This window comes from Salmo salar, chromosome ssa18 (genome assembly GCF_905237065.1).
Source record: "Salmo salar chromosome ssa18, Ssal_v3.1, whole genome shotgun sequence".
In the NCBI taxonomy this organism is placed as follows: domain Eukaryota; kingdom Metazoa; phylum Chordata; class Actinopteri; order Salmoniformes; family Salmonidae; genus Salmo; species Salmo salar.
The window spans coordinates 75,705,218-75,720,765 of record NC_059459.1 but is presented as its reverse complement, the minus strand read 5'-3'; the positions used below and the strand labels follow the sequence as shown (position 1 = coordinate 75,720,765).

At 44.8% G+C, this 15,548-nt stretch overlaps 1 protein-coding gene across 2 annotated transcripts in view; it reads left to right on the top strand.

The window, feature by feature from the left end:
- Positions 1–7,608, top strand: part of LOC106578054 (NHS-like protein 2) — a 173,668-nt gene extending 166,060 nt beyond the window's left edge. The window contains exons 6-10 of one of the 2 annotated variants that reach the window (XR_006760536.1): positions 340–1,485; positions 4,661–4,970; positions 5,244–5,394; positions 5,596–6,255; positions 6,302–7,608. Coding sequence is in view for 1 of the 2 variants with exons in the window: in XM_045701572.1 (XP_045557528.1) it covers positions 340–1,485; positions 4,661–4,970; positions 5,244–5,394; positions 5,596–5,935 (1,947 nt within the window). In the remaining variant the exon portion in view is untranslated. Of the gene's footprint in view, positions 1–339; positions 1,486–4,660; positions 4,971–5,243; positions 5,395–5,595 lie in introns of both variants that reach the window. The other variant, XM_045701572.1, reaches the window with a different exon arrangement.
- Positions 7,609–15,548: the final 7,940 nt, after the last annotated feature.

The following is a 15,548-nucleotide window of genomic DNA, read 5'->3' as shown; positions in this document are numbered from 1 at the left end:
TTTAAGTAAAACGTTTTACTAAAGTCCATGTTCTGTTGATTTAAGTCCATTTTAAAAGTTAAGTCTGAATAGGGCCCTAAGTACTTTTCTACTTGTGGAAAGCCACAGGGGTTTGTGTGTTGTATGTATTGTGTCATGCAGGGCTCTCTCTTCCTGGAGATCTACAGTCCAAGCCCAACCTAACAGTCTGATTCAGCTAACAGTCTTGGTGAGATCTCCAGGAGGAGGGTTGGATAGCGCTGGTGTAATGTAGGATTTTTGCTGATGTACGACCAGGAAGATTATGTTTTTAACCATACATGGCTAATAAAAATGTAATCTTATCTAATCTAATCCAAGGTTCGAGGCAGTTCAGAGTCTCTCCTGGATTCCCCGTCTACATCCCGAGCCTCCTCCCCCTCCCTCCTCTCCATCGAGTCGACCAAAGCCTCCTCCCCCTTCAAACCTCCAGGACTCATGTCCCCTTCCAGCGGCTACTCTAGCCAATCAGAGACACCCACGCCCATCACCCCCTCCAATCAGGTCGCGGGAACAACAACAGGGCCCGCCTCCACATTGGGGTGTAAGATGCGCCCCAAAATCCCTGAGAGGAAGTCTTCGCTGCCTGTGACCTCGCCGCGTGACCCAGCCTCCCGGTCGAGGCTTTCCTTCGAGATGCCGGTTAACGCTCATCTAGACTTGTCCTCCATCAAACCGAAACAGAAGGCCAGCAGGCGTCATTCTGACACATCCACTGCAGCCAAGCCCGGTAAACTGAGTTCCGGCAGTCAATCATCTCTCCCCGTGGTGACCACGAACGAGCTCCGGAACATTCGCCTGCGTTCCGTCTCCCGTAATGACCTGGAGGACTTCCCAGACGGAGCGTCTGATGACATCATCGAGGAGGAGCAGGGTCGTGACCTTTCCCCCCCGCCCGTCACCCCTGGTGTCAACTCCCTCGGGCCCCTCGTTGCCTCCAAGCCCAAGCCTCCGGTCGCAGTGAAACCCCCGTTACCCAAACGGCCCTTCAGCCTCCTCCTCAAGTGCCCCTCCTCCTCCCCCGTTGCCTCCGACTCCCCCCCTACCTCCCCCATTGACCCTCCCCGGCCCATGCCCAACCCCAGCATTTACATGGTGGTAGGTAGGAAGCCCAAGCTGAAGAAAGCCCTCCCTTACCCCCCCACTAGCCCTTGTAGACCCCTGGACCAAACCCAAACCTTCCCTCTCCATCACCACCAGGGTCTCTACAATCTCCCCTCCTTCCCCCACATCCAGTCCCTGTACGACCTCCCTCCTCTCCCCCTGCCCCAGCCACTGCTGGAGGACCCCGCCTTGGAGCCGGAGTTCGACCCAGACTTGGAGCTCCATCTTGGGCCTGAGGGTGGATGGTCGCTTCCCTCTCCCTGTAGTAACCTGGAGGTGGTGGAGACTCAGGATAAGAGCAGGACTCTCCCTAGCAGGATGACCATCTCCTGTCTGGCCGAACTGGACAAGAAGAAACCCAAGGTAGGCCCCAGTCTGTCTGTCTGTCTCTCTCTTTCTCTGTCTCTCTCTCTTTCTCCATCAGTGGCAGTAAGTGCCGTTTAAGATGAGGGAGGACAAAAAATGTTTTCATGAGCTTGGCCATATTTTTATTACAGCATATTGGATGACTCTCATTCATATTCCATTCATCCAATGTAACAGCGATAGGTTTAGGCCACTATATGATCCTCAAATATTCCCCATACCCATCATGAGGTTGCTACAACCTAGCCTATGAATGAAAGTTTACAACGTAGGTGCCCACAGTTCGAGAGACAAATTTGAGGTGACACATGGACAGACAGTGACATTCAATACCGCCTTGCACACTCTTGCCTGCATCTAGCTGATATAGGGTGTAATCATTAATCTAACATTTGCAATCGAGAGTTTCTATTGGACAAATTCAGGTATGTATATTCCCGTTTTTTCCCGTTTAAGAAAAACTAATTCCAACAAAATCGCGAATTAATACACCGCTGATCACGTGTAAACACAGTTCACTTTCATAGCAGCCACATTGTATTCCTTCTTGCATCTATGCGCTCTCCTTTCATCTCTTCCCTTCACTTGTGTTCTTCAATACACAACACATCTGCTGTATGTGACCAGGCGCAAAACCCTTTCCAAGCTACACACAGCCTACGTCGTCGAAAACATATTAGCTAAGGTAACGTCATAGTCAACATAGTTAATGGACCTAGCATGTTAGTAAACCCGCTTCATGCAGTAATGTTACAGTGTACAGTCAGTAAGCAGTTACACCGGCGGGCCCCGGTGGCAATAAATTTATAATAATAAAAGCTTACCATGACTTGGAAGAATCCCAGTGTTGTGTTGGAAAGTCATAGCCAGCTAGCTAACGTAGCATCCCTCTGTTTGAGCAGGGTGTTTCAGTAGGATAAACTAGCTAGCTGCATTTGCTTGCTAAGTAAGTGAAACTGAAAGTGAAAAAAATGAAGATCTCTCTATCTCTCTCTCTATTTCTCCCTTGCCTCTCCTTCATTTTGGAAGAAATGTATTTGTTAAAAAATTTTCAACTATTGTCTTTGTCTTTGAGTCAACTACTCACCACATGTTATGCACTGCAGTGCTAACTAGCTGTAGCTTATTCTTTCAGTACGAGATTAATTCTCAAATCCTTTGATTGAGTGGACGACATGTCAGTTCATGCTGCAAGAGCGCTGATAGGTTGGAGGACCTCCTCCGGAAGTTGTCATAATTACTGTGTAAGTCTGTGGAAGGGGTTGTCAATGTCAATGTACCCAGAGGAGGACGGAAGCTATCTGTCCTCCGGCTACACCATGGTGCTACCCTACAGAGTGCTATTGAGGTTACTGTAGACCTTATTTGCAAAACAGTGTGTTTTAATCAATTATTTGGTGACGTGATTATAAACTCAGCAAAAAAAGAAATATCCTCTCACTGTCAACTGCTTTTATTTTCAGCTAACTTAACATGTGTAAATATGTGTATGAACATAGCAAGATTAAACAACTGAGACATTAACTGAACAAGTTCCACAGACATGTGACTACCAGAAATGGAATAATGTGTCCCTGAATAATGGATGGGTCAAAATCAAAAGTAACAGTCAGTATCTGGTGTGGCCACCAGCTGCATTAAGTACTGCATTGCATCTCTTCCTCATGGACTGCACCAGATTTGCCAGTTCTTGTTGTGAGATGTTACCCTACTCTTCCACAAAAGCACCTGCAAGTTCCCAGACATGTCTGGGGGGAATGGCCCTAGCCCTCACCCTCCGATCCAACAGGTCCCAGACGTGCTCAATGGGATTGAGATCCGGGCTCTTCGCTGGACATGACAGAACACTGACATTCTTGCAGGAAATCACGCACAGAACGAGCAGTATGGCTGGTGTCATTGTCATAATGGAGAGTCATATCAGGATGAGCCTGCAGGAAGGGTACCACATGAGGGAGGAGGATGTCTTCCCTGTAACGCACAGCGTTGAGATTGCCTGCAATGACAACAAGCTCAGTCCGATGATGCTGTGACATACCGCCCCAGACCATGACAGACCCTCCACCTTCAAATCGATCCAGCTCCAGAGTACAGGTCTCGGTGTAACGCTCATTCCTTCGAAGATAAACGCGAATCCGACCATCACCCCTGGTAAGACAAAACCGCGACTCGTCAGTGAAGAGAACCTTTTGCTAGTCCTGTCTGGTCCAGCGACGGTGGGTTTGTGCGACGTTGTTGCCAGTGATGTCTGGTAAGGACCTGCCTTACAACAGGCCTATCAGCCCTCAGTCCAGCTTCTCTCAGCCTATTGCGGACAGTCTGAGCACTGATGGACGGATTGTGCGTTCCTGATGTAACTCGGGCAGCTGTTGTTGCCATCCTGTACCTGTCCGGCAGCTGTGATGTTTGGATGTACCGATCCTGTGCAGGTGTTGTTACATGTGGTCTGCCACTGCGAGGACGATCAGCTGTCTGTCCTGTCTCCCTGTAGTGCTGTCTTAGGCGTCTCACAGTGCGGACATTGCAATTTTTTGCCCTGGCCACATCTGCAGTCCTCATGCCTCCTTGCATCATGCCTAAGGCACATTCCCGCAGATGAGCAGGGACCCTGGGCATCTTTTGGTGTTGTTAAGAGTCAGTAGAAAGGCCTCTTTAGTGTCCTAAGTTTTTCATAACTGTGACCTTAATTGCTTTCTGTCTGTAAGCTGTTAGTGTCTTAACGACCGTTCCACAGGTGCATGTTCATTAATTGTTTATGGTTCATTGAACAGGCATGGGAAACAGTGTTTAAACCCTTTACAATGAAGATCTGTGAAGTTATTTGGATTTTTACGAATTATCTTTGAAAGACAGGGTCTCAGTTAATTTTTTTTTGCAGAATTTTTTTAGTATAGTTTTATCTAAAAAGGATAACTTTTTAAATGTTTGACCATTTACATTTTTATAAAATTCACTGAGGATGGTACTCCCATTCCTTCTCTGAGGAGCCTCCGCTGCTTTCCAAATAATCTACATATATTACCTGTATGTATTTTGACTACTTCCTGCCAGAAACGAAATACTTTGACTACTTCCGGCTACAAACCAAATACTTTGACCACTTCCTGCTACAAACCAAATTGTCCTTTAGTTATCATGGAGACAATCCACTAATTCTGAATCTCTCCTCAAGGTTCCTCCACCAGTTCCCAAGAAGCCCAACAGTCTCCTTCTTCCCTCCAACTCCACCACGGTGCATTCCAACGGTACCACTGACAGACAGGGAACACAGATGGACGGCCCAGCCGCTCTCCGCTCTCCTGTTGGAGCGTTCCCACCTGAGGAGATTCCCGGTAAAGAGGAAAACCAGGAAAACCAACTGGGAACAGATGAACTGGGAACAGATGAGGAGAGCTCAATGGAGTCTCCATTACAGTCTTCATTGCATGATTGTTCTCTTACAGACCTGGAGGGGAGGATGGCCACTGTAGAGATAGGGACAGGTATGTGTATAATGTTATGACAGGGAATTCATTAATGACAGCTGGAATTCAGATCCTGTCAGAATAAGGACACGTGTTACAGTTCAAACTACTGTTTCTGATTCTCTTCAGTTGTTAGTTGATGTGTAAGTGGTTCCCATAGCAATTTTAAAAAAACATAACTACCAATACTGTTTTTATTCATTGTTAATTGTTTTCTTAATTTATTGACTGGTTAATTGATAGAAATGTTTCTCATCGTAGAGAGGAACTGACCAATCCTATTGTCTCCAGGTGATGATGCAGTGGAGGAGAACGTTGAGCAGAGTAGTTTGGACTTTAGTGGTAAAACGGAACTCCACATCACCGAGGAAACGGATGATGATGTCGGTGGACACACACCCAACACACACAACATGGAGGACCTCTTCACCAAAATACACAGGTACGCCAACAAACATACATTTATTTGAAAACCGGTAAAAAATTGTATTTAACAGTCAAAGAAACAAATAACAATGATATCTACTGTTTTCCAGTATGTATGAATCATTCTAAGCATATTAACAACTATACATGTTTTACCTTACAATGTTTTTTACTCTGAAAAGTCTAAAATGACATTCTACTTCTCTCCTCCCTCCAGGTCGAAGAGAAAAGTCCTGGGTCGTAAAGAACGAGGGGACTCATTCGGCAGCCGCCAGAGTCTGGTCTCCCCAGTGAAGCACAGCACCAGCGGGGGTGACCTCCAAACCTTGACCCTGGGCTCCACGCTGCGGTCCAGCTCGCGGAACGACAACTTCATGGCCCTGTTACAGAAGAAGGGCAGTAAGTCCAGCAGGGGAGGGACACGCCTCTCTGCCATGGAACTCCTCAAGAGCACAAACCCCCTCGCGCGACGCATCACGGAATTCTCGGCGTCGTCGGATGGAGGAGGGGATACGACCACCGGTAATAACGGGACCAGACCGCCCCAGGACCAATGAGTCCCGGACCGACCCTCTCTCTCTCCTACTAAAGAGATTCTTACTGTAACCTCACCAACACCAATAGCTGGCTGGCAAAGTAGAGGTTGAATATATAACCACTTGTCAACCATTGATCGACCATGTAAACGGACCGTTGATGGAAGAATGAATATCCAACCAGACCACTCAACCACTGATGGACCGATCATTAACCGCCCAAGGGTTGGACACGATGGTCACAGCTGTCATCAAAAGAGTTTTGTTTCTAAACACGGTCCATCCTGTTATGAAGGTGTTTCATTTGCTAAGGTCTCAACGCAGTCCAACCTGTTATGAAGGTGTTTCATTTGCTAAGGTCTCAACGCAGTCCAACCTGTTATGAAGGGTTTCATTTGCTGCGTTGGAGGAATTTTGAGTCAATGCTTCGACTCACCAATCCTGTTCACGTATTTATACTTTGCTGTGTGAATGGTACTGTGGATCCAGGCTCATTGTGTGAATACTATACTAGGGAAAGAAGGATAGATTAGATAATACCTTCACTCTGGGAGCCTGAACGTATGACTGGCAATGATGTGGAAATGAATCTGATTCAACCATGGAAACACCACCAATGTCTACTATCAACGGGCCATCCAAAAACTGCCAGATTACAGGCCAATGCTGGTAAAATAAACCACATTGAACTTAAGTCTTTTGAATACATGGTGTGGGTGTGTGTTATATTAAAAACGAGAATGGTCATATACTATGGTTATTACGGTCCAAAACATTCTACAGGAAGATTGACTGTTGGACCTGGTACCAAGCCCTGCTCCTTTACATTTGAATCAAAGTAGTTGGACGACATCATACAGAGGTAGTTCACAACAACGACATCATACAGAGGTAGTTCACAACAACGACGGCATACAGAGGTAGTTCACAACAACGACATCATACAGAGGTAGTTCACAACAACGACATCACACAGAGGTAGTTCACAACAACGACATCATACAGAGGTAGTTCACAACAACGACATCATACAGAGGTAGTTCACAACAACGACATCATACAGAGGTAGTTCACAACAACGACATCATACAGAGGTAGTTCACAACAACGACATCACACAGAGGTAGTTCACAACAACGACATCATACAGAGGTAGTTCACAACAACGACATCATACAGAGGTAGTTCACAACAACGACATCACACAGAGGTAGTTCACAACAACGACATCACACAGAGGTAGTTCACAACAACGACATCACACAGAGGTAGTTCACAACAACGACATCATACAGAGGTAGTTCACAACAACGACATCACACAGAGGTAGTTCACAACAACGACACCACACAGAGGTAGTTCACAACAACGACATCATACAGAGGTAGTTCACAACAACGACATCACACAGAGGTAGTTCACAACAACGACATCACACAGAGGTAGTTCACAACAACGACATCATACAGAGGTAGTTCACAACAACGACATCACACAGAGGTAGTTCACAACAACGACATCACACAGAGGTAGTTCACAACAACGACATCACACAGAGGTAGTTCACAACAACGACATCACACAGAGGTAGTTCACAACAACGACATCACACAGAGGTAGTTCACAACAACGACATCACACAGAGGTAGTTCACAACAACGACATCACACAGAGGTAGTTCACAACAACGACATCACACAGAGGTAGTTCACAACAACGGCACATCAACGCCTGTGTCATCCGTGTTCTATGTTTGGTTTATGTTAAAAACATTTAATTTGAGATAGAAGGCCATATAATATTTAACTTGTACAACGATATGCATACCTACCGTATAACCTGAAATAGATCAGCTTGAACTGTTTGAAGAGACTATGTATACTAGTACAACTAACAGCAGTAGTACAGTAGTACAATATAATTACTGTAGGACTAACAGTGAACAGCAGTACACACACCCAAACCTTACCAATGGATCTCCCCGCACTGCTGTCAGTGTGTGTGTGTGTGTGTGTGTGCATGCGTTTGCGTGTGCGTGCGTATAGGAAAGGATAACCAAACGCATGCAGGAGTGATGGAGTGAAAGAGTGCCCAGAATGGAACCCTCTGGATCTTTCCTAAGGGAGAGTCTGATACAGGTTGGGTTCATTAAACAGGGTTTAGACTACAGGTCTCTGTTAGGGCCATTGGACTGCTATGCCGGAAAAACCCCAGGGGGTTTATACTAGAGGAAGATCAGTGGGGCGTGTCTACTGTATTTGTGTGTGTCTGCAGAGAAGGGGTTAATTCATCCCTCCTAAGGAGAGGATGAAGTGGTCTGAACGTGGCTGTACTCTTTGGAGACATTCTGGAACTGAGAGGTTATTCTAGAACTAAGGGGATTCTAGAACTAAGGGGATTCCAGAACTGAGATTAGAACACACTGTTCGAACAACTATCTCAAAACTCACAGAGACAGAACAAGAATACAGCTATCCCTCCATCTGACATATAGGACAATAAAAAAGGATAAGGACGCATCACCCTGTTCTTTGTGCCCTCGCCACACGCTTTCTCTCTCACACTGTCCATTTAGTGCAGTGGTGATGCTGCAGCCTCCCTCCTCACCTCCCCCTTCCTTTCATCCCCCATCCTTTCCCCCCTCCCCTCCCCTCCCCTCTTCCTCGCCTACCCCCTTCCCTCTTCCTCTCCTCCCCTCCTCCCTCCTCCTCCTCTCCTTCCCCTCTCACCCCTCCTCCTCTCCCCCACTCCTCTCCTCCCTCCTCCTCTCCTCCCCCCTCCCCTCCTCTCCTCTTCTCCCCCTCCCCTCCCCTCCCCTCCTCCCCCTCCTCCTCTCCTCCCCCCCTCCGCTCCTCCCCCTTCTCCTCCCCCTCCCCTCCTATTCTCCTCTTCCTCCCCTCCTCCCTCCTCGTCCCCCTCCTCTCCTCTCCACCCCTCCTCCTTCCCTCCTTACCCCTCCCATTCTCTCTACCATCTGAGCTTCAGGTTTACAGACGACACAGCCTGAATGTCAATGATTGCTAGGAAGGAAATGAAGGATGCCGTGTCGGCATTACGTCCAAGAGCGCTACGCTCAAATTCCTCCCCCTTTCCTCCCCCTTTTACAAAGGAGTATTTTCTTTCATCCTTTCTCTGCGTTGTGCATCCATCCATATATCCAGACCAACCATCCATGGTACAAGTACAATAGGATGATGGATTGTCTGAAAGAATAGAGATGAAGGGACAAGGATAGTGTGTGTGTGAATGTCTGAGTGTGTACATACAGGAGAGGATAGTGGACTCTGGATCCACTAAGACTGTGAATTGAATACTGATGCTAACCCATCCTTTTTTCTCACACTCCTGGTACCCTGTATAGAATGGACAGTGGATCCGTTGGTTCTGCGTTCTGTTGCTGTGTTCTAATGTTCTAAGACTCCTTTCACCACACGATTCCGGAACCTTTTCCTAACTGCTCCCGGCACGGAGAGTAGGGCTGTGCTTCTGTGGCTCTCAATCAGAAGGAGAAAACACAAAGCCTGGTGCTATTGAGCTAGAGCGCCCCTTATAGACGAAGACAGGGAGAACCCCCTGTTCAGACCTTACTCTTTCCTTCCAGCAACATGAACAAAGACAGGGAGAAGCCCCCTGTTCAAACCCTGCTTTGTCCCTCCAGCAACATGAACAAAGACAGGGAGAAGCCCCCTGTTCAGACCTTACTCTGTCCCTCCAGCAACATGAACAAAGACAGGGAGAAGCCCCCTGTTCAAACCCTGCTTTGTCCCTCCAGCAACATGAACAAAGACAGGGAGAAGCCCCCTGTTCAAACCCTGCTTTGTCCCTCCAGCAACATGGACAAAGACAGGGAGAAGCCCCCTGTTCAAACCCTGCTTTGTCCCTCCAGCAACATGGACAAAGACAGGGAGAAGCCCCATGTTCAAACCCTGCTTTGTCCCTCCAGCAACAACACCGATGACCGACTATCTGGGCGCTCTTTTTCTTACGTCGTTCCTTCAGGAAAAACCAAACAACAACTTTATAAAGACGTAAGAAGAAGAACAAAAAAAAGAAAAAAAGTCAATTATAACATTATTAATCCATAGTCAAGTGACACTTGTTTAAAATATTTAGTGAATGGAACTATATTAAAAACAACTACGAAGAAACTCAGTGTTGGTTTGCCTTGTATACTGGAGCCTCTGTGTTTTCAGCACAGAAATAGAATGACTAGAATGGGGATTCCCTATTCAAGTCAATGAGGCCATAATGTCAAATTGTCATTGTCCGAGGTTCTATGCACCTTCTGCTCATTCTAATTCTATGGTTTTCAGCTACCTTGGTATTACACTCCCTTAGAGGTATGCAGAGTTTTTACTCTTTCTGAAGTACTGTGGTTATTATGGTGATACTGTATACTATGGTTACAATTGTCATATACTGTGCTTATTACGGTTATTACGGTAATACTGTATACTATGGTTACTACTGTAATATACTGTGGTTATTACAGTAATACTGTATACTATGGTTACAAGTGTCATAAACTGTGGTTATTACGGTAATACTGTATACCATGGTTACTACTATCATATGCTCTGCTTATTACGGTTATTACGGTAGTACTGTATACTATGGTTACTACTGTCTTATACTGTGCTTATTACGGTTATTACGGTAGTACTGTATACTATGGTTACTACTGTCATATACTGTGCTTATTACGGTTATTACGGTAATACTGTATACTGTGGTCTTATACTATGGTTATTACAGTAATGGTCATCACTATTCCTACTATTATTAGTCTCTGCTGTACCTCTATATTGTTCACGAAAAACAAGTACCACGATAGAAAGAAAGAAGAGGGAGAGAGAAAGAAAGAGAGAGACAGAAATGGAGTTGGAGAAGAGAAATAGATGACTTAAACCAAGACCGTGATGGCTTAGTACTTACTATATACTGTAACGCTCAATCCGGTTACAGATTCTAGCCCTAAATGCAGACACACACACACACACACACACACACACAGACACACACACACACACACACACACACACACACACACACACACACACACACACACACACACACACACACACACACACAAATGTCTTCAGTAGCCTACTGTTGGCACAAACAGTGATATATTAAAGTAGGCTCCACTCTCCAATAAAACATGTGTAGGAATGTGCAGTTGGTAGAGTATTACAGAGTATGGGAGGAGAAGAGAAAGGCTTGGAGGAGGAAGAATGGGATAGAGGGAGAGGAGGAGGATGACATTTGACTGGTGGATATTTGACTCCTCTGAAAGAGGGGTCCACAGTTGGGTTAGTACAAGTCCATCCATTTTTTTCTTCTCTACTCCCCTCTCTCCCCTCCTCTTTTTCTTCTCTACTCCCCTCTCTCCCCCCTCTCATTTTCATCTCTCCTCCCCTCTCTCCCCCTCTCTTTTTCTTCTCTCCTCCCCCTCTCTCCCCCTCTCTTTTTCTTCTCTCCTCCCCCTCTCCCCTCCACTTTTTCTTCTCTACTCCCCTCTCCCCCCTCTCATTTTCATCTCTCCTCCCCTCTCTCCCCCTCTCTTTTTCTTCTCTCCTCCCCCTCTCCCCCCCTCTTTTTCTTCTCTCCTCCCCTCTCTCCCCCTCTCGTTTTCTTCTCTCCTCCCCTCTCTCCCCCTCTCTTTTCTTCTCTCCTCCCCTCCCCCTCTTTTTCTTCTCTCCTCCCCTCTCTCCCCCCTCTCTTTTTCTTCTCCACCTCCCCTCTTTCTTTCTTTCTTTCTTTCTTTCTTTCTTTCTTTCTTTCTTTCTTTCTTTCCTTCTTCCCCTCCTTTATTTTGTGACTCATATGGAGAACACTTAAAGCTCTCCACAAACTCCCCACAGAACAATACAAGTCTGAGAGACAGAAAGAGAGAGAGAGAGAGAGAGAGACAGAAAGAGAGAGAGACAGAGAGAGAGAGACAGAAAGAGAGAGACAGAGAGGGGACAGAAAGAAATGCCCACTTGCCAGTTTGTGTTTTATATCTTGTTTCTGCGTCGACATCAAACTGCCACATAACAAGCTGTTACCAACCATCTGGTCATCATGATGCTAAACAAACAAACAAACAAACAAACTGAAATATAATTTGTAAGACTTGATCTCAAATGACACCCTATTCCCTATCTAGTGCACTACTTCTACATACACTGTTAGAAAAGAATGTGCAAAAAAGGTTCCTCGGTGGTCCCCATAGGTGAACCCTTTGAAGAACCTTTTTTGGTTCCTGGTAGAACCCTTTTGGTTCCAGGTAGAACCCTTTTGAGTTCCATGTAGAACCCTTTTCACAGAGGTTTCACCATGGAGCCCAAAAGAGTTTTACCTGGAACTAAAAAGGGTTCTACAAGGAACCAAAAAGGGTTCTACCAGGAACCAAAAAGGGTTCTTCAAAGGGTAAGTTGGCTCTGGTCAAAAGTAGTGCGCTGGAATAGTGAGACACTGTCATTTGAGATTTGGTCACACTCTCTAAAGCAACAGTATGTTGAAGTGTTAATCTGTATATACCATGTAAATATCATCAGACTGCCTGTATTCATATTACGTATAGAGCTGATAGCATGATTAGGGCCAGGAGTTTTTTATGGAGATACATTTCTGTCAATATATTTCATTAATTTACAACATTTTGACAGATATCTATCATCGTAGTGTTCCTCACCACATCACCTGAACATGCAGGAAAAACTCTGGGCCCTAATTAAATGCTGTCATAAAGCAAATAGCCTACAACTATTACTAGTAGGGGCCTGGAGTTTGTCCCAGTCAGGTCACACGGTCAGGGAAAACTCCTGGCCCTAAGTATACTGAACAAAAATATAAACGCAACAATTTCAAAGATTTTACTGAGTTACAGTTCATATAAGGAAATCAGTCAATTGACATAAATTCATTAAGCCCTAATCTATGGATTTCACATGACTGGGCAGGGGTGCCAGGCCCAGCCACTGAGGAGCCAGGCCCAGACAATCAGAATGCGTTTTTCCCCACAAAAGGGCTTTATTATAGACAGAAATACTCCTCAGTTTCATCAGCTGTCCGGGTGATGGGTGACTGATCTCAGACGATCCCACAGGTGAAAAGCCGGATGTTGAGGTCCTGGGCTGGCGTGGTTGCACGTGATCGGCGGTTGTGAGGCTGGTTGGACATACTGCCAAATTCTCTAAAACAACATTGGTAGAGAAATGAACATTACATTCCCTGGCAACAGCTCTGGTGGACATTCCTGCAGTCAGCATGCCAATTGCACGCTCCCTCAAAACTTGAGACATCTGTGGCATTGTGTTGTGTAACAAAACTGCCTTTTATTGTCCCCAGCACAAGGTGCACCTTGTGATCACGCTGTTTAATCAGCTTCTTGATATGCCGCACCTGTCAGGTGAATGGATTATCTTGGCAAAGGAGAAATGCTCACTAACATGGATGTAAACAAATTTGTGCACAAAATCAGAGATAAATAAGCTTTTTTTTGCGTATGGAAAATGTCTGGGATCTTTTATTTCAGCTCATGAAACATGGGACCAACACTTTACATGTTGCGTTTATATTTTTGTTCAATGTATAACAGAGAACTAGAAAACTGCTCCCAGAGCTGTGGCTGTATAGGACCAGGACTCATAACCACAAAGCATCTCAGAGCAGGAGTGCTGATCTAGGATCAGGTCCCCCCTGTATCCATGTAATCTTATTCATTATGATTTAAAACTGAAAACGGATCCTAAATCAGTACTCTTGCTCTGAGACGCTGTGGAAATTGTAAAAAACGTACAAAAAACACCCCCTTACCCCCACAAAATAAGAGGTCGGAGGATTACACTACTCAAAAGAGAAAGAAAGAGAGAGTTCTTGAAATATTCTATTTTTGTTATTTCTCATTGGAAGGACATAATTTAAATCAAAAATTGTAACTGCATATATTATGATTAGGAAGATTATCCACCTTAATTTTCAGATCCAGCAGTGTGGTTTATGTAGCTGTTGGTTGAAACACATGCAGCTATATATGTTTTGCCAATGTCATGAAAATTATTATATCATTCAAATAAATTATTTTTCTTGCTTATCACTGCTTTTTTTCTATGGATGTTGATTGAGTTTCTTCCGACCAGTTATTATCATATCTGAGCTTCCTGAATTAAAGAACATTGCTGGGGGAAAAGGCTCTATGATCCTATGTTTCTACAAGACAAATGAGAAGTCATCCAAATCCCAGGAATCTTTTTCAATTTCACCAACGATGTGCCTTTTTCAGTCACCAACACTGAGCAACACTTAATATACACTGAGTATACAAAACATTAAGGACATCTGCTCTTTCCATGACATAGACTGATGTGTTAGTCTGTCTGTATTTCAGAATGTGTAGTCTATCTGCATAGTGGTGGTAGTGTATCTGCGTAGTGGTGGTAATCTATCTGTATAGTGGTTGTAGTCTATCTGTGAAGTGGTGGTAGTCTATCTGCATAGTGGTGGTAGTCTATCTGTGAAGTGGTGGTAATCTATCTGCATAGTGGTGGTAGTCTATCTGCGTAGTGGTGGTAGTCTATCTGTGAAGTGGTGGTAGTCTATCTGCGTAGTGGTGGTAGTCTATCTGCAAAGTGATGGTAGTCTATCTGCATAGTGGTGGTAGTGTATCTGCGTAGTGGTGGTAGTCTATCTGCATAGTGGTGGTAGACTATCTGCGTAGTGGTGGTAGTCTATCTGCATAGTGGTGGTAGTCTATCTACATAGTGGTGGTAGTCTATCTGTGAAGTGGTGGTAGTCTATCTGTATTTCCCTCAGATTAACATCTGTAACTAGAGGAAGGGTATTTCTTTAACGAGCTGAGTTCACAGAGACGTAACAGCTCATTATTCATACCAAAACAAACTTATATAACATAGTGCCTTCGTCCCAAATGGCACCCCGTTCCCTACATAGTGCACTACCTTTGACCAGTTTAAAAGTAAAAAGTAGTGCACTACATAGGAAATTGAGTGCTGATCTAAGTCCCTCGCCTGTAGGAAACTACTAGAGTCTGTCGCCACCTAGTGGACAGATCACTCTAATCAAATAACATTTTTTTAGTCACATGTGCCGAATACAACAGGTGTAGACCTTACAGACAGTGCCCTCAAGTTCCTTGGTCTCCACATCACCAACATGGTCTAAGCACACCATGACAGTCGTGAAGCGGACACCACATTGGAGATAAAAGGTACCAAGGTTTTACTGATGCAGTCCTGTTGCCCTTGTTGGCGTTGGTGGAATTTTGACAGCTATTCCAAGGGTTCTATTCTATAATTTGATTCCCATGGAATTGGCAGCAGTTGGGATGTTTAATAGCACTGTTGAACATCACTGTGGTCACATATGATTGTTCTCAGACCAAAACAAAAATATATATGTTACTCATACCGATTATAAACACCTCATGCTGGAAATACTGTCTGTATATATATAGTGTCTGTATATATAGTGTGTGTATATATAGTGTGTATATAGTGTCTGTATATATAGTGTGTGTATATATAGTGTGTATATACAGTGTGTATAAATAGTGTGTATATACAGTGTGTATAAATAGTGTGTGTATATATAGTGTGTATAAATAGTGTGTGTGTGTATATATATATAG